Source organism: Diceros bicornis, unplaced genomic scaffold (assembly GCF_020826845.1).
Source record: "Diceros bicornis minor isolate mBicDic1 unplaced genomic scaffold, mDicBic1.mat.cur scaffold_67_ctg1, whole genome shotgun sequence".
Classification (NCBI taxonomy): domain Eukaryota; kingdom Metazoa; phylum Chordata; class Mammalia; order Perissodactyla; family Rhinocerotidae; genus Diceros; species Diceros bicornis.
Window position 1 is genome coordinate 2,575,617 of NW_026691553.1, and position 18,854 is coordinate 2,594,470.

At 56.0% G+C, this 18,854-nt stretch overlaps 1 protein-coding gene across 1 annotated transcript in view; it reads left to right on the top strand.

Annotated features, from left to right (window-relative positions):
* The window catches only part of LOC131403331 (collagen alpha-1(I) chain-like), a 30,397-nt gene that overhangs the window by 7,632 nt on the left and 3,911 nt on the right, over positions 1–18,854 (top strand). Inside the window, exons 3-8 of the mRNA XM_058537590.1 lie at positions 8,578–8,780; positions 8,828–9,071; positions 9,775–9,881; positions 10,004–10,131; positions 11,720–11,829; positions 12,517–12,741. Coding sequence (XP_058393573.1) covers positions 8,578–8,780; positions 8,828–9,071; positions 9,775–9,881; positions 10,004–10,131; positions 11,720–11,829; positions 12,517–12,741 — 1,017 coding nt within the window. The remainder of the gene's footprint in view (positions 1–8,577; positions 8,781–8,827; positions 9,072–9,774; positions 9,882–10,003; positions 10,132–11,719; positions 11,830–12,516; positions 12,742–18,854) is intronic.

The following is an 18,854-nucleotide window of genomic DNA, read 5'->3' on the forward strand; positions in this document are numbered from 1 at the left end:
GGGGCAAAGATGACCCTGGGCTCTAGAGATGGACCCAGCTGGGCCCTGCACCCCTTTACTCATGAAATTCCTCCTGTGGGGGGCGCTCTTCCTCACACTGTTTGGCTGGGTAGCTTCGGCTCATCTTTTAGGTCTCAGCTCCAACGTCACCGCCTCCAGGAAGCCCTCCCCAGATGAGGTCAAACTCCTCCAATCATTTACTCTCCTAGGCGGCTGCCCTGCCCGCCCATATCTATAGTCTTACCCTCCTGGATACGCGGGGATTGAGGGCAAGAACTCCACGCTGCCACTCACGGGCTGTGTGTCCTCGGGCGAGTCACCTTCCCTCTCTGTGCCTCGTTGTCCTCAACTGTAAAAGGGAGATAATAATAATCCCTTCGTCATAGGCTGTTGGGGGGATTAAGTGAGTTATTCAGGGCAAACCGGTATTTGCTGAGCAGTTACTATGTGGGGCAAAGGACTGAGTCTGGTCACCACATCCTTGCAATGTCATTCTAGGGATGAGGTCACTGGGGTCCCCAGTTAGATAAATTGACCTGATACCAGTATTGTGTGCCTCGGCCAGTACCATCCCTTCTGTCCCTGGCTCCCGCCCCCGCACCCCACAGCCTGTGATCCCTGCAGCCCCCACCAGAGGGCACCTGTGAGCCCCTGAGTTAGGTCCCCCTCCTCTGCCCACAGCCCTCCGGGGCTCCCACCTCCCTCGGAAGAGAAGCCCACGTCCTCCCTGCAGCCCACCAGGCCTGCACAACCTGCCCCATCCCCTCCCTGCCTTCCCTTCTCCCTCTCTCCCCCTCCTCCCTCTGCTCCAGCCACATGGGCCTCCTCTTGATCCTCCAACACGCCAGACACAGTGCTGCCCCAGGGCCTTTGCACAGGCTGTGCCCTCTGCCTGAGATGCTGTTCCATATCCCCTGGCCAAGTTGGCTTTGCCTCGTCCCTCTGCTCTCAGCTCAGATGGCAACCCCCTTCCCAGCTAAAGTAGGTCCTATCTCTGCCCCTCCCCATACTTCTCGTAAATGCAACACGTTGCAATTATATCCTGTGCAATTCTGTATCCCCCCTCAACTGCAGAATGAAAGCAGGGACTTCTTCCTGCGGGATGAGAGCAGGGCCTTCTCCCCTGGCCGCCTCCGGGTCCCCAGCACTCAGCATACGGCGTGGCACACAGTAGGCGCTGAATAAATGTGTACTGAATAAACATCCCACAAATAGTATGTGACAAGACGGTCCCTTGAACCCCAGTCTCTCCAAGCTCACACCTTCCTTTCCCTGCTCTGGCTGACTTCCTGATTATTTTAAAATCGTAGCTCAGAGATTCCGCTTTTGCTTTTTTCTCTTTCCATTTTTAAGAATCGGTTACCTACTGGACAAGGTGGATCCGCAGGGCCGTTTGAGGTTGGAATCACTTCAGATTTAGAGAAAAGTGGCCAAGATGGGACAGAGAAGTCCCATGCCCCCTTCACCCGCCCCCCGTGTGAACATCTTCCTAACGACAGCGCGTTTGTCACAACGGAGAAATTAACACCAGTGTGGTATGTTCACTCAACTCCAGACGTCATCCGAGTTTTACCCGTTTTCCCATTAACGCTCTCTTTCTGGTTCAGGGCGTTTAGCTGTCACATCTCCTTAAGCCCCTCTGGGCTCTGACGGTGTCTCCGTCTGTCCTCATTTTCCATGACCGTGACCGTCACAATGGCAGACCAGCCGGTGTCCAGGGAACCTCCCCTGATCCGGGTTTCTCAGACGTTTTCCTATGATTAGACCGAAGTTGTGGGTTTGGGGGAAGAACGCACAGAGGTCGGTGCCCTTCTGGTCCTGAGACCTGCACGACCTCACCCCGAGGTTAACCTTGACACCTGGTTAGGGTGGGGTCGCCGGGTTTCCCCACGATCGGGTTGCTATCTTCCCGCTTCTCTGCTCTGATCTTGGGAATCGAGTCACTAAGTCTAAGACGCCTGGACTCACCTCCAGGAGGGAGGAATAGCTACATATAATATTTGAAAATCTTCCGCGTGGAAGACTACTCTGTTCTCCTCCGTGGATTGATTTATTAAGGTCAGTATGGACTCACTTTGTTAATGTGATGCTTTAGTTTATCATCCGATACCGTGTTATCAATTTTTTGCTTTAATTTTTCTGGCTTTGCCAATTCAGCTTTTTCAGGGGCTCCTGTGGGTGGGACAATCTTTTAGGCATCTGAGAAAAAAAGGGAAATTGCTTCCCTCTCCCGTATCTTTCACCAACATACATTACAAATGAGTCAAAGATTTAGCTATAAAAAGATTAAAACACAAAAGTTCTAGAAGAAAATATGGGGGAAACTGTTATGGGATCAGAGTGGAGGGCCTTTCTCAGCAAGCACAAAGCCTCCAAGACCATAAAAGAAAGACTAATAAGTTCCTTTTTTTTTTAATTGAGGTAACATTGGTTTTTAACATGATATAAGTTTCAGGTGTCCGTCATTATATTTTGATTTCTGTGTAGACTACATCATGTTCAAGACTAATACATTTCGTTACATAAAAATTAAAATGTAACGCATGGCAAAAAGGCCAGAAAACCAACCACAAACGTGAAACGAACATTTGCAACATACTTGCAAAAAAGATTTTTACCGGACCACAAATATGTAAAGAGTGCCTACAAATCAATAAGAAAAGACCAACTGAAAAATATGCAAAATACGTGAGCAGACTGTCACGGAAAAGACCTAAAAGAAATAAAAGTGGACTTAAAATCTATGAAAAGATGTTCAAGCTTTTTCAGAGGAAGAGACATTCACGTTAAAACTACAATGGGACGTCGACCACTGATCGCTAAAGAGGACGTTTTCTTGTACACTGAGTTGTGTAGACAAGGGCACTGGTTCTCAACCCCCGGGGACACTTGGCGATGTCTGGAGACATTTTTGATTGTCACATGTGGGGGAGGAGGCTCCTGACATCTCTAGTGGGAGCTCGGGGGTGCTGCTCAACAACCTACGATGCAGAGAATGTGCCCCCGCCCCCAGCAAAGAGCGATTCAACCCAAAATGTCAACAAGGGTGCAAGCTCTTTCGTGCATTATTTGTGAGAGCGTGCATCTTTTAGAGGTAATTTGGTGACATCTGCCAAAATGTAAAATGCGACCACCTTTTAACACAACAATTCCAATTCTTGTAATAGAGCCTACACGTCCACAAAGGTGTGTGTGTGAAGGTGTTCAGCTCAGTCTGGTTTATGGCAGCAGAAGACTGGACATGAGCAGAATAAGGGTCGAGAGGAGACGAATTTAGAAACCGTGGTCTGTAGGAAATACGGTGGCAGGTCTTCAAAAAATTACACTTAGAATCACCATATGGTCTGGCCATATTTTCAGTTCTGCGTATGTACCCCCAAAAGTAAAAGCAGGGCCTTGTAGAGATGTTTGCACACCCACGTTCACAGCAGCAGGATTCACAGTCGCCAAAATGGGAGCAACACACGTGTCCATGGACAGATGATGGATACACACAATGTGGTCTGTCCAGACACTGGAATATTACGCAGCCATGAAAAGGAGGGAGATTCTGACACCTGCTCCAACATGGATGGACCTGGAGGACATGACGCTCAGTGACGTGAACCAGACACAGAAGGACAGACACTGTGTGATCCCCTCACAGGAGGCCCCTAGAGGAGTCACACCCACAGAGACAGAAAGTGGATGGTGGGGCCAGGGGCTGGGGGAGGGGAGGGGAGTCAGTGTTTCATGGGGACAGAGTCTCAGTTTGGGAGGATGAGAAGGTTCTGGAGACCGATGGTGGGGATGGTGGCACAACAACTTGAATGTGCTTCATGCCTCTGAGCTGTGCCCTTAAAATGGTTAAAACGGTAAATTTGAGATTATACATATTTGACTACAATTAAAAAAACAAAGAAACCCGTGGGGCATCCGGGCAGGGACATCACCGCCGCTCTGACGGGCAGACCCAGTGATAACGGCTGCGATGCGCGCGGGTCCCGCTAGAGGGCAGCACGCGACCGGAAGACCCGCCTCCGTGCTCTGCTTTGCCTCCTCCTCCTTATGGAAGATTTTCTTTCTTCTGTTCCTCCCTGGTTTTGTTCTATTTACCTAGATATTTCTATCTTTTTTTCTCATTACCTTCCCTTCATGGGCACACGTCTCAAGTGTTCGATGTGTGTCTTTTTTTATTTCTACATGTCCTCGAAAAATGTATTTTCTTGTTGTAGGTTGCACATATGTGTGACATGCATGGAAGATGATACAGAAGTGAATGGGGGTGGCCGTGTGCCAATAAAACTTTATTTATAAAAGCCAGGGATGGGCCGGGTCTGGGTCAGAGTTCTCCAGAGAAACAGAACCAATAGGGGTGTGTGTACTTATATATGTGGTTGGATGGATAGATATAAACAGACAGAGAAATATAGATATAAACAGGGAGAGATTTATGTTAAGGAATTGTCTCATGCAGAGCAAGAGCTGGCAAGTCCAAAATTTGTAGGGCAGGCGGGGCAGGCTGGAAACTCAGGCACGATGTCCACGTTCCAGTCTCAAGGCGGAATTCCTTCTTCACCAGGAAAACTTGGGTTTTGCTCATCAGTCCTTCGACTGATTGGATGAGGCCCACCCACATCACCAAGGGCCGTCTCCTTAAAGTCAGCCGATTGTAAATGAGAATCGCATCTACAAAATCCCCACGCGGCAACATCTGGACGAGCGTTTGACCACACCAGCGAAGTGGACACGAAATTTAACCATCGCAGGCCAGATTTGACCCGTGGGTCATAGTTTGCGAACCCTGGTGTATTCGTTCCCTGGAGTTGCTGGAACAGAGTGACACAAACTGGGCGGCTTAAACAACAGACACTTACTGTCACCCAGGTCTGGAGGCGAGAAGTGCACAATCGAGGTGTCGGCAGGGCTGGTTCCTTCCAGGAGCCGGGAGGGAGAGTCCGTTCCAGCCTCTCTCCTTGGCCTGTAGATGTCTGTCTTCGTGTTCACGTGGCCTTCTCCCCGTGTGCGTCTCTGTCCAAATTTCCCTTTTTATAAGGACAACAGTTATATTGGATTATATGACCGTAATGACCTCATTTTTAGCTTATTACCTCCTTAAAGACCCTAAATCCAAATACAGTCACATTCTGAGGTCCTGGGGGCTAGGACTCCAACATATGAATCTGGGGGGGACGCGATTCAACTCATAACACCCTGTTATAAATGTAGATGGTTCTTTCTCCTTGCTGTATAATATTCCGTCGCATGAATAGAACTCGCTTGTTTTATCTGTTCTAGTGTGGATGGGCATTGAGGTTCTTTCCAGTCGGGTCCGTGTGAATGAAGCTGCTATGAATGTTCCTATGGGTGGGTGCAGCATTTCTGGGGGGCGTGTACCTATCTTTGTCAACTAGTAGTGACAGGCTGCTCCCAGAGGGGCAGTCACAGTCCCCCCACACACACACACGCTCGGGCTCCCAGGTCCTCACATCCCCGCAGCCCTCGGCATCTCCTCTCTGTCTCATTTTTGCCCCTCTGATAGAAGGTGGTACCTCACTGCTGTGCTAATTTCATTGCTCATGGACCTGAGCATTTTGTCTCACAACGGTGGTCTTCAGGCTTCTCTCCCCGCAAAGTTGCCCGTTCATACACATTGTCCATTTGCCATCTTTTTGTGGCTTTGAGGAGCAGTGCCGCCATATCGCACACCTCGAGGACAAACCTTCCCATTGGGACTTCTCGGAACTCAATTAGACTACGGTGTGAATGACTTTCCCTGCAATATGCAGTCCAGCACCCCGGGCAGGAGTTCCCTGTACACTCCAGCTACGCGCCCTGCCATTTCTTCTCCCGTCCCGTCATCCCTCTATCCACTCTGTTCAGAGTGCCCTTCACTGGACAGAAATCTTTAAATTTTAATGTCATCGAATTCACACATCCTTCACCTTCTGGCTTGTGCTTCAGAAGTTTTGTTGAAGAAGTCGTTTCTCACCACCAGGTTGTAAAGCTCTCCTCCTACATCTTCTTCTGTTAATTTTCCCATTTGATCGTTCACATTTAGGTCTTTAATCCAGGCGGCATTCGCTTCTGGAGGTCATGTCACTCAGGAAACCGGTTTGCGCTCTCTCGTGGAGCGAGTGAGTTTTCCCCAACGCCATTGACTGAACCATCGTCCTCCTTGGTGGCTTGTGGTATCACCTCCACAGATATCCGAGGATGCGTCTCCGGGCTCTCGAATCTCTCTGATTGGTCTATTTGATTATTATAAATATATCCCCCCCCCAATATCACTTGTGAGGTCAGGACTCTTACAATCTCCATTTGACAGATGAGGAAACTGAGGCTCAGGGAAGGGAAGTCATGCTGTGGGAGGTTGAGGGTAGAGTCAGGACTGGCAGCCAGGGTGGAGTTGAACATTTTCGTTGGCTTGATTTCTATCAATTAGTCTAAACCTTTTCTAGAAAGGGGTTCATAGTCAATATTTTCAGCTTTGTGGGCCAGACGGTCTCTGTCGTGACTACTCAGCTCTGCTGTTGCAGCACAAAAGCAGCCACAGACGACACGTAAATGAATGTGTGTGGCTGTGTACCAATAAAACTTTATTTATAAAGACAAATGGAGGGCCGGACTCGGCCCCTGGGCCAGTTTGCTGACCGTGGGTCTAAATGTTTATCAGGCTCACACTGGGTGCCAAGCCCTGTTCCAGGCACTGGAGATACAGCAGCAACCAAGACAGATGTGAGCAAACACAGAAACGAATAAGATGACTTCAGACAGTGATGAGGCTATGAGACCAAAACTAGGATGATAAGAGGGTGACGAGTGGGCGAGGAGAAGAGAAAGAAGGTGTCCTGAAGGATAAGATCCTTGAAGATATTAGGGAAGCATGTTCCAGGCAGAGGGCACAGCCCGTGCAAAGGCCCTGGGGCAGGACCGGGCCTGGCGTGTGGGAGGGACAGTGAGGAGGCCCGAGTGTCTGGAACAGAGGGAGCGAGGGGGAGAGAGGGAGGAGGGAGGGCAGGGAGGGGATGGGGCAGGTCGTGCAGGGCCTGGGGGGCCTCAGGGAGGAGAGTGGATTTTGTCCAAAGGGCAATGGGGAGCCCTGCAGAAATTAAGAGGGACGTTTTACAGATGGGATGGGGTGGGAGCAGGAGTGAAATCCAGAAGAGCCTCGATTGGGCAAATAGCTTTGCCTTTCAGACCCTCAGTTTCCCCATCTGTCAAATGGAACCCAAGGCACCCCCGACTCACACGAGCCCTCGGACGGCCAGAAGCACGGGTCTCGGAGTCCGAGGCGGATCTGAGATCTGACTTGAGCTGTTAGAAACGATGTAGGTCCGGAGCCTCCTCGGTGCCCGGCGCACAGTAGGTCCACAGAGATGCTCACAGGGGTGAGCAGTGGTGGGAACCGGGCATCCACCCGTCAGAGAGGATGGAGGAAGAGGATGGAGGGAGGAGCCCAGATGAAGGGTGGAAGGGGCCGGGGACGCCGTGCCCTGCTTGGCACGTCCCCAAGGGCAGCCCCCTCCTGCCCGCTGCCCCCTCCCTGCCTCTGGGGACACCAGACCCCTCCGCGGGGCAGTGGGCAGCCCGGCGGGGGGCAGGGGTGTGGGAAGTGCAGCCACGCCCTCGTGCAGTCCAGCTCCCGCCTCTGGCCAAGGCCATGACCTTTCTCCCGGATCCATCCGGGAGCTGAGTAATCGTTACGGGAAAAATAACTCAGCTGGCCGAGCGAGCAGCCACGGCGCATCCTCCTGGGGAGGGTCAGAGGGTCAGGCTCCGTCCCCACCCTGGCGAGGCCTGACGGGTGTGTGGAGACAAAGACCCCGGCATCCCTGGCTGCCCTGCGGCCCCTGAGCCTTGGCCCCAAGGAGCCTGTGTCCCGGAGGAGCAAGCCGGCGACTCAGCCGGGAGCCTTGACATCAATGAGCCCCGGGTTCAAATCTCAGCTCTGTCTCGTTTTTGCAGGGTGACCTTGAGAAGGTGAACCCCCCTTTCTGAGCCTCAGTTTCCTCCTCTGAAAAATGGAACACACCCGCCTCCTGGTTTGTGAGGCTCAAATGCGAGACGGTCGGGCCGAGCACAGAGCGTGGTCCTGAGTGGCTATCCAGTACACGCGACCGTTTCGGCCACCGGTTCCCAGAACACGGGTGGGCGCCTCCCGGGGGCCAGGGAGTGTTCTAGACGCTGGGGACACAGCAGGCAACAAAACAGACAAAGATACCCGTCCTGGAGGAGCTGGCATTCCAGGGAAAGACAGACAACGAAAACCCACCCATAATGTCAACGGATGCCGAGCACCATAAAGAAAATGGAAACGAGCATTAGATTTTATTATTGTGGTGCCTGCTGTTGTCAAGCCCCCACTCACGGCGTGTAGAGCCCACATTCCAGCTTCCAAAGCCTCCCGAGGCGTGCAACTATTTAGCGCCGACTGCATACCGTGCTCCGACCGCAGAACCCCGCGAGCCCATCTCCCAGAAGAGAAAGTGAGGTCTCGGGTCCAGCCAAGGTCGCAAGCCGGATGTGCGGGCGGGGCCCCAGAGCGGATCTGCCAGGTGGCACGCTTCCTGGACCCCGCCCGCTGTCCCCGGGCAGCTGGCACCGTCCCAGCGGCGCCCGGCCCCTCCGCCCCGAGCTCCCCCGAGCAGGGGTCGAGGAGAGCTGGGCCTCAGGAGGGAAGTGGCCGGGGGTGGGGGGGACACTGGGGTAGAGCGGGAGCGGGGTGCCCGCCACCCACCCCCAGTGCTGCCCGGGAACCACCAGCCCCTGATCTGGGCTCCGGGGGACACGTTGAACTGGTGATGATATAAGCCGCCCTCTCCCTTTGTTTGCTTAATCCCCCTAGGCTTTCTCTCATCTGTCACTCGGCCCTGTTCACGGGGCCGGGGGCGGGCGCCCCAGACAGGCCTCCTCTGGGAGCCGGGTCCATGGCCCAGCCTCCCGACCCCCTGTGCCCCGGCCACCCCTCCCCTCTCCATGAAGATCCAGGTGGGGCCTCTGCCCCTCAAAACCAGCGCCAGCTGGTGGAAGGGGCCGGGCGGCACGGCTGGCGGAGTGTGGCCGAGAGACGGGTCGGCGAGGCCACCGAGGTCCGGCTCTGGCCCCGCTCCGACCCCAGGGATGTCACCTCCCCGCTCTGCACCTCGGTTTTCTCCTCCAGAAAATGGGGGTTCCGAGGGTCAACCCCAAGAGGTGGTGACACCCACCACCATCCCAGGGGCACCGGGGCACAGCCTGGCCCCAGGACCAGGTGGCCCTGCCCGAGACTCGGTGTTCCCATCTGTGAAGTGGGGAGGCCCCCACGCACCTCTCCTCATCTAACCCTCAGGGCGGCCCCCGGGGAGGATGCGTTCAAATCCCACCTCCTCCTTTACCAGCTGTGCCATCCCGGGTGCTTCCGGCCTCAGTTTCCCTTTCTGTAAAGTGAGGATCTTAACAGTGCCCGCGCCTCCCCTGGGGTCCCTGAGAGGGTTAAACGCATTCATCCATATAAAGCATTTAGAATGGGTGCTGGCGCACCTGAATATATGTGTCTGCTAAATAAAAGAAAGTCCCAACCCCAAATAAGCAAATGAGGAAACCAGGCCCACTGCACAGATGGGTAAACTGAGGCTGGGGTCATGGGTGAGTCAGGGGCAGGGCTGGGGGTTGAGAGGCCAGGCCGGCTGCCTGGTGCCCAGCGGAGGGGAGGTTGGGGGAGATGGAGACGCGGGGCGAGCGGATTCAGGCCACGCCGGTGGCGTCAAGCTGGCAGCCGTCCTGCTCTGAGCCCCCACTTCCCTCCTCTGCCAGACGGCGCCGGGGGGCGGCGATGTCGGGGTGCCCGCCTCCCCGCTCTGCCCCTTTGCACAACCCGGCAGCACAGCCGGAAATCGCCGTGCCAACGACTCTCGCCCTCTGTAACCGACTTCCTGCCGTTAGCGACCCACTTTGGGGACCAGCCGCCCGCTCCCCGCCCCCCAGCCCGGGCCGCAGCGGCAGAAGGGGGTCCTGTCCCTCCCCCCCCAGGCTCCCTCCCCAGAGAAGGCACCCCCCGCCAGCGCACACCCACCGGGATGGTCCTTGGGCTGCTGGTGGCTGTCGCCAGGCTCCCTTCTGCCCCTCGGCTGGGGACATTGCTTGCCGGCTGCCTCCTGCAGGCAGCTGGAGGTCAGAGGGCAAAGAGCAAAGGCCAAGGAGCCCCCTGCTCAGATGGACAGAAGTAGGAGTTGCCCCCAACTTTCAGAAGGGAAACCAACCTGCGATTCGGCCCACTCGTCAGAGCAGCTGGCAGGGGCCGGGGCTGCCCTCACGGCGCAAGAGGAGACCCAGCCCTGGCCTGGAAGGGGACGTGGGGGACATGAGGGGTCCGCGGGGCTCTCCTCCAGCCAGCAGGGCAGCCGGCAAACACTGAGAGCACAATCATCGTATGCCTGTGCCCATTTTACAGACGGGGAAACTGAGGCACAGGGCACAGAAGCAACTTGTCCGAGTTCCCACCGGACGACGGGAGAGGCTCAGCCTGGGAAGAGCCCGAGCTGGGCAGCGATGGGGGACATGGAGGTGGGGTCCCCACGCCCCGGATCTTTCAGCAGCTCCCGCCCCGTGGGATGCTGGCACCCTCCGGCCTCAGTTTCCCCATCTGAAGGGAGAGATGCCAGAGGGACGTGAGTGGAGGCTGGGCCCGCGCCCAGCGTGTGTGGGCAGCTCCAAGATTCCAGGCAGGGCCGTGCCCACACCCAGGCGCCCGCGCCAGGCCCGCCGGCCGACGGGCAGGGCGGAGGCCTTCCCCGTCACCCCGGGGAGGTCCGCGCTTAACTCCAGCCGCCACGCTCCGCGGCCTTCTCGCTGTCCCCAAACGTGCCAGGCTCCACGCCACCCCCAGGCCTCTGCCCAGAGTCGCAAAGCAAGACAGTAGCAAAACCAGATTCCAACCCGGCTCAGCCCGGCTCCAGACATCTGGAGAATGTCAAGGAACTCAGGGCGCCAGCTCCCGGCCGGCTGGGAGTCGGTCCCGCTGCCGTGGGCGAGTGGCCACATCTTTCCGGGCTGCCGTCTCCTGCCTCCTCCCAAAGGGTCATCACTTGCCCGCTCTTGGCTCTACTGCACTTTCAAGGGTGTGAAATGTGTCCAGAGGGGGAGAAAAATGGAGTAACTTTCCTGCTCCACGGAGCTCCAAACCCGGGAAGTGCTACCAAGTGTCTAGCTGCAGTCTCTCTTGCTGTTTGGAGGGCCCAGGGACGAGCACCGAGAAGCCCCAAGCCTCACCTTGAGCGTGTTGACAGGAGTTCCTCCCACCTTCTGGGAGGGTTGGGGGGCCCAACTCGGCCGACACACGGGCAGCAGTCTCTAAGTGTGGCATCGGGGCCCACCTTGGTGCCCGGCCAGGCCCGGGTGCCAATCTGCATGTTGCATGGGGCCGCAGAGCCCTGGGACAGCCCGGTGCCTCTGTGGGTCTCAGTTTCCCCATCTGTTAAATGGGCACAGTGCTACCCCTCTCAGAGGGCGGCTTTGAAGATCCGTGCGTTTGTGTGTAAAGGATTAAGCACAGGGTCTGGCATCCAGCAGCCTCTCGTCGATATTGGCTATTGATATTTCTATTATGATACAAGTGGGTCTGTCTACACCGCATGCCGGCGCCACCCAATGCACTTGGCAACCACCTGAGCCCAGGCTAACTAGTGAGAACAGATGCCAGCTGTGAGCGCTGGGAGCAGGCCTCTGGGTGGGTGAACAGGCGGCTCTCCGTCCCCGGCAGGACACGGGGGGCTGGACCGCAGGAGAGCCTACTGTGCGCTCTCGTTGAGCCCGGGGCAGCCTGCGGTCACCAGGCAGAGCACAGAGCCCCGGGCAGGACCAGGCTGCGAGGTGGAGGCAGCCTGAGGTGGCTTCAGCCTCAGTGTGGGCTCCTAGGCTGGTGCCTCAGTTTGCCCATCTGTGAAATGGGGTGAGGAGAGGTGGCCGCGCCAGGGGGTCGCGAGATGGACTCTCACGGGGAGGAGGCACAAGGCAGGTGCACAGTAGACCTGCCGGGCTGTCATTGTCCCCACCTCCGGAAGCTGTCACGAGGATAAACGCAGCCCGCCCTGTAAGGGCCTGGCCCGCGGCAGCAGGCCAATACACCCTTGTTGAGTAAATAACAATAATGATCAGGCAGCCCCTTTCTCGTACAAAATGTTTGCCAGTTTCCAACCGCTGGAGGTCTACAGTTTCTCTCCCATGGGAGTGTGGACACGGGGGCCAGGTCACTCTCTGGGGGACCGTCCTGGGCGCTGTGGGGGGCTGAGCAGCATCCCTGGCCCCACCCACTCCATGCCAGGTGCACCCCCAGTGTGACAGCCACAGGTGTCCCCAGACGTGGCCCAGTGTCCCCTGGGGGCAGAACCGCCGCCTTGAGGACCCCTGCTCTCCGGCCTCCTTAGCTCGGTGACCTCAGAGATGCCCTTTAGCGGAGGAGGGCTTGGAGAGGGCCACCCAGCACCCGGGTGGAGCGGCCCCTCTGGATCCACCCGGGAGGGTGGGCAGTCCACACCCACGGGCAGGCCCCGGTTCCAGGAACTGGCAGGGGGCGGAGCCCAGGGCAGGCCTGGTTGCAACATCGGAGGGTGGCATGCCTGCGTGCCCGGGCAGTGCCACTGCCTCGGCCCGCGGGCCCGCCGGGCAAGAGCGCGGCTGCGAGCGGGCGCCAGGACCCGGGGGCGCAGGGCCCGGTTAGAGCCACCCTGCCGCCATGCCAATCAGGAGCCGGCTGGGTACGGCCTGGCCAATGAGAATGCCCCAGTGAGACAGGCCACGCCCCCAGGCGCAGCCCATTGGCCCAGTGAAAGGTGGGAGGCGGTCCCTTAGCTCCCCCCCCCACCCCAAATCCAGCTCTTTGGACCCTTACAGACGCCCCTCTGCTGGTGCTTCCTAATGTGGAGGCACTAAGGGGGCTCCCTGGTCAGATACGTGCCCTGGTCAGAGCCAGAATGATGCTTAAGAGTAAGATAAGTCGTTCATTAAACGTTTACCGAGGATGTGAAGATGAGCAGGGCAGATAGAGAGGAAAAGGTGCATTGGAGAGCATTCCAGGCAGGGGGCGCAGCCTGTGCAAAGGCCCTGGGGCAGGACCGGGCCTGGCGTGTCGGAGGAACAGCGAGGAGGGCCGTGTGGCGAGAGGGAGGAGGGGAGGGTCTTGGGGCTCCTGTGGAGGGCTTTGTCATCCTGAGGGCAATAGGGAGGCATGGAGGGCTTTACACAGTGGGGAGATGTGAGTGCTACGTAAAGACTGTAGGGTTGGGGGCGAGACCCTTTCCGGCTCTGGGCTGTCATCTCTTCCTCCACCAACAGGGGGAGTGATGGTACCCACCTGGGGAGCAGATGGGACGTAAAGACAGGTTCCAGCGAGGTGGCTGGCACACAGTAGGTACACAGCCTTCATCTCGTCTGTTCCCTCTGGTCCTCCACCTGGCCCAGCACAGTCCCCTCCCACCTGGTCCCCGGCTCCTGACCCCCATGGTCTGTCCTCCCCACAGTGGCCACCAGAGGGCGCCTGTGAGCCCCTGAGTCAGGCCCGCCCTCCTCTGCCCACAGCCCTCTAGGGCTCCCCCTCCCCGAGGGAGAAGCCCACGTCCTCCCCGCAGCCCCCCAGGCCCTGCATGACCTGCCCTGTCCCCTCCCTCCTCCCTCTCTCCCCCTCGCTCCCTCTGTTCCAGCCACACGGGCTCCTCGCTGTTCCTCCAACACACCAGGCCCGGTCCTGCCCCAGGGCCTTTGCATGGGCTGTGCCTCTTCCTGGAACACCTTCCCCCAGACACCCACATGGCTCTTCCTTCACCTCCTTCTGCTCTCAGCTCCTTAAACCTCCAAGCCTGACCCCCACTTCCCCCTCCCAGCCTCTCCCTAGCTTTATTTTTCCTGGTAATACTCACCACCACCCCACACCCTGTCCACTCCACTTCTGCATCTTGCTCACCCCCATCTCCCCTGCTGGATCAGCAGCTCCATGAGGGCAGGAATGTTGACTTTCTCCTTCCCTGCTGCACCCTCAGTGCCCAGTACAGCACCTGGTATACAGCAGGTGCTCAATAAATGTTGATGAGTGAATTCACGAAGGATGGCTATAATTAACTTTATTCTCCCCTCAGCGTTCCAGCTCTGTCTCTGTGCCCCTTCCTGTGTCCTCCCCCAGCCCTAGGGGAACCCCAGGGGTTCACTGGGCCCCGAGAGGGAGGAGGAGGAGCAGAAGGAGGACCAGGCAGGGGTCCCCCAGCGTCTGGAAAGTCTAGACAGGGCCCCCCATGGGCTGGCCAGAGAGCAGCCACCCCCTCCAGCAGCCTTTGGTTCCCTGGTCACCCTGACAGCCACTTCATGAGTTTCTTTCTGAATTAGGGGAGGGGACAACGGAGGCGGCAGCCGGGTGTGTGTCTGTGGCCTGGTGGGCCCTTGCTAAGCAGTTGGCGGCCCCGGTTCCGGCCAACATCAGAAGTCGCCCGGCCTGTTTCCCGGGGAACGGAGGAGACGGTCCCGGGGGGGCTGTGCAGACATGTGTAGGGGTCTGGCCCCCCACCCCGCGCAGAAGCCCAGCTGGGACCATCGGGGAGGGGCTGCGGCCTGGACCGGCCCTCTCCTCCTCCACTCCGGGCCCAGGCTCCCTGCCCTGTGGCTCCAGAATCTCTTTGCCAACAAAACCCCAGTGCTGAGGTTTCCAGGGAACAGATGGTCTCCGGCCGAGGGGTGGGGGGGCTGTGGAGCTGAGCCCTGGAGGGGGCAGGGGTCCCCGGAGCGGCCCTGCTGGCCCCCCCGAGGGGAAACCGAGGCAGGGAGCTCCCCCGTGCCCCTGCGCCCGGGGCGGGGAGGGCCCTTCTCGAAGGGTCCCCTGGTTCGGCCACGTAGCGCTTGGCAGAGGATGGCGAGGGGGAGGGCGGAGAGCTGGGCCCGCTGCCATGTCAGATTCCTCCCGGCAGCGGCGGGGGGGAGGGGGAGGTTTTGTTTTGTTTTTTTTCCAACAGAATCAAAAGGAGGAGAGAGCCTGTTGGCAGGAAGAAGGGATCGGAGCCAAGTCCAGGCCGGGCTCACCCTGAAAACCACACTCCCGGCCGCGCACCCGGCAGCCAGGGCTGGGGTGGCGCGAACGAGGATGGACGTTCTCCTCGTCCACCCGCATCCCTGCGTCTTGCAGGCAATGGGGGGGCCCCTCGAAGGCCAGGAGGCGGCCCTCGAGGCCCCCCGCCCCGGCTGCTGCAGCCCCGTCTCCCACTCGTGCCTCCCCAGGCTTTGAGGCCTCCACACCTTTGCACAGGCTGTTCCCTCCGCCTAGAATGCCCTTCCTATCCCTCTCTGGATCCCCCCCTAGGCCACCTCAGATCTGCCTTCCATCCCCTGGACCTACAGGGCCCAGGCCAAAAGAATCAGTGATACCCATCCTGTCTTTCTTCAAACGCGGTATCTTGTGTGTTGTGCATTTTCTGCGTTCGCTGTGATTCTTAAAAAGATGGCGTTAAAAGGTTAGTGATCGAGAGCAGCCCACTGGACTCGTCTAAGCTGGTCCTCGGCTCCCTCTGGGCTCCGGGAACTTCCCGCCTGGTCCCGGAGCCCTCGGGGGGCGGGGCACGACCCCAGCACACCTGCTCACACGGCTGTGTGACCCCGGGCACGTCATCGCCTTCTCTGGGCCTGCCTCTTCCAGGAGTGAACCAGCTCCCAAGGGTCCCCCTGGCTGCCCCCAGGGCTGTTCGTGCGTCAAATGGGATAATGGCTGGAGAGGCTGCCTACACAATGGAAGCTGTTATTAGGGCTTTGGGGCCGCCCGTGGGCCTCAGTTTCCTCGTCTATAAAATGGGCATAATGACACCCACTGTTGCTAACCGCCCACGGCTCTGGAGGATGCTCTGCAGAGGGAGCATCGGAAGGCTGAGACAGTCCTGCAAAAGTGGGGACAGTGCCTTCAGTTCGGAAGTCTGGAGCCCCGCCCCCGATTATAATAACACCTCCTGCAGGAATATTGAAAAGGAGAGAAAAATAGCAAAAAAAAAAAAATCGGCCAACCGTGTTGCGATTGTAACCTCCATCCTCCTGGTCTGTTCCCTCCTCGCCACGCTTTTTCTTCCTGCCCTTGGGCCTCGGGAGCCAGGCTGCCGGCTTCAAACCCCAGGCTTGCCACAAACTGGCTGTGTGGCCGCAGGGAACTCCCTCAACCTCTCTGTGCCTCAACTTCCTCATCTGGACGACGGGAATGACGTCAGTATCGTCCACGTGGATTGGTGGCAATGATTTAACACAAGGATCAGCAAACTATAACCCAGGGGCCAGATTTTTTTGTTCAGCCCATGAGCTAAGAATTGTTTGTACCTTTTTTTTTTTTTTTGCTGAGGAAGATTGGCCCTGAGCTAACATCTGTGCCCAACTTCCTCTATTTTGTAAGTGGGACGCTGCCACAGCATGGCTTGATGATCTGTGTGTAGGTCTGCACCCGGGATCTGAACCCACGAACCCTGGGCCGCCAAAGCGAAGAGTGTGAACTTAACCACTACACCACCAGGCCAGCCCCTAAGAATTCTTTGTACACTTTTAAATGGTTGGAAGCAATCAAAAGAAGACTATTTTGCGACACATGAAAACTACGTGAAAGTCACAGTTCAGCGTTTGTAAATAAAGTTTTATTGGCACACGGCCACGCCCATTCGTTGACATACCATCTCTGGCAGCTTTTGAGTCACAAGGGCAGAGCTGAGGAGGTGACAGAGACCGTCTGGCCTGCCACGCTGCAAATACTTATTCTCAGAAAAAGTTTGCTGGGTACAAAATGAGCTTGCTACAGGCGTGCCTGGTATTGTTATTAAATGTGCGGTTTAAGCAAAAGTCATGTGCTGTTGGTTCCCCTGTAAACGTGGCATCGCGAGCATTTCTCTGGCACCACGTTCACACGAAGGCTTGTGTGCAGGGGCTCGTAGCAGCTCCATATGTAACAGCCCACAAGGGGCAGCAACCCGGACGTCCACAGCAAGTCAGTGGATACACAGATGCTCACACATCCAGACAAGGGAATACCAGCCAGCCACAAAAAGGCGGGAACTCTTGGTACCCAGGACAACGTGGAGGAACCTCGAAATCGTTGGGTGAAGGAAGCTAGACACAAAAGAACGTGACGGACACGCAGCCAGGCCCATCCACAGTCTGTGTCACTTCTGGGCTGCAAGGAATAACTGCGGGTCCTTAGGGAGTAACTGTCTCTCGGGCCTCAGTTCCCACATCTGCAAAATGGGGTTGAGCACACTCCTGCCCCAGAGGTGTGGATACCTGCAGCTCTGGTACCGCGTGACTTTGTTCATGCTTTTCTTACATAAGTGTTGGAAGGGTGTTTTTATCATTCACCGATTTCGGTTTCCTTTTTTTAATTTCCCCTCCATAACAAAGTGCCTTGGGGATTAGTTCATACCCGCGCTGTGGCTGAGGGACGCTGGTGTGCGTGCGTGTGCGTGATTCCTTTAAATATGCATCTTTACATATTAACATGCATACTTACATATCGACCACGCATATCTACATGTTCAACATGCATAGTTGCATATTCAACACTCATATTTACATATTTAACATGCATGTGCACATACTCAATATGCATATTTACATATTTGAGATGCATATTTAAATATAACATAACATAAATAGACATTTTATAAAATATAAATATGCATTATATAATATATAACACATACTACATATTTAATACATATACATTTTACAGATAAATTTTATATATGTATATATAATACATAATACATATTTAATGCATATATATACACAAACATATATATATGATTTGTTTTAAAAATGGGATTTACAAGGCCTTTGGTCCCTCCGAAACTTTCATTCATTCAACAAACACGCATCGAAGACCTACTACGTGCCAGGCAAGGTCCTCAGTGTCAGATGCAGCCGTAAACAAAACAGACAGACCCCACCGCCTCACCCCCCAACATGGAGCTGATGGTCTACTCCCGGCATATTCTTATTTTTAGTGATTTAGCTATTTACTGGGGCTTTCGATGCTGGGCTGAGTTTAATCTCAGTCTGACTCACGACCTACTCCCATCGTGGTTCCATTTAGTAGGAAATTTAAAAGTTCGCTAACAGACTAAACAGCCACCGAGTCGACACCACCAGGATAGACAGAACTTTCGCAATAACCAGCACCCAAGAACGCTTCTCCCCCATCCCTCTCTCTGGGCTCCTCCCCCGCCAAAGTTAATCTTACTCCTGAGTCTGGGATATGTGCTTTCCTCGCTTGAAAATAATTGTATCTCAAGTAGGCATTCCCCCAAAACATTGCTTCATCATAGTTACTGTACACTCATAAGGAGGGTCTCATGCTGTGTGTCGTATCTGGGAGCTTCCTGGTCCCCTCAGTGTAGTGTTGCTAAGTCCATCCGTACTGTGTGCCTGGGGCCGAGAACACCGCTGTGGGTGCTGATTAATATGCCGTTGGGTGAATTTCCCACAGCGCATTTCTCCATCCTCTCAGCGATGGAGGTTTGCATCGTTTCTGGGTTTTTGCCTTCTTCACAGAGCAGTGTGGAACATTCAGGGCATGTCCCTGGGGCCGTAAGCCAGGGTTTCTCGTGCACAGGTATCTGGGCGAGGAAAGGCTATGTTATGCGGCACATGAATGTTCAGTGTTGCGATTAACATCAGCCTGTTTTCCAAAGTGGTTGCAGTGTGGACGAGCCCAGTGTACCCACAGCCTCCCCGACCTTTCGTCTTGTTGGACATTTTTAATTTGGGGCAATGATAGAGGGGTAAATTGGGGTCCCGTTGTGGCCTTGTCATACATTTCCTTGATCCCTAAAGAGGCTGGACCTCTCTTCATGAACTTATTGGCCACCCACGTTTCATCATTCACAATACACCTGTTC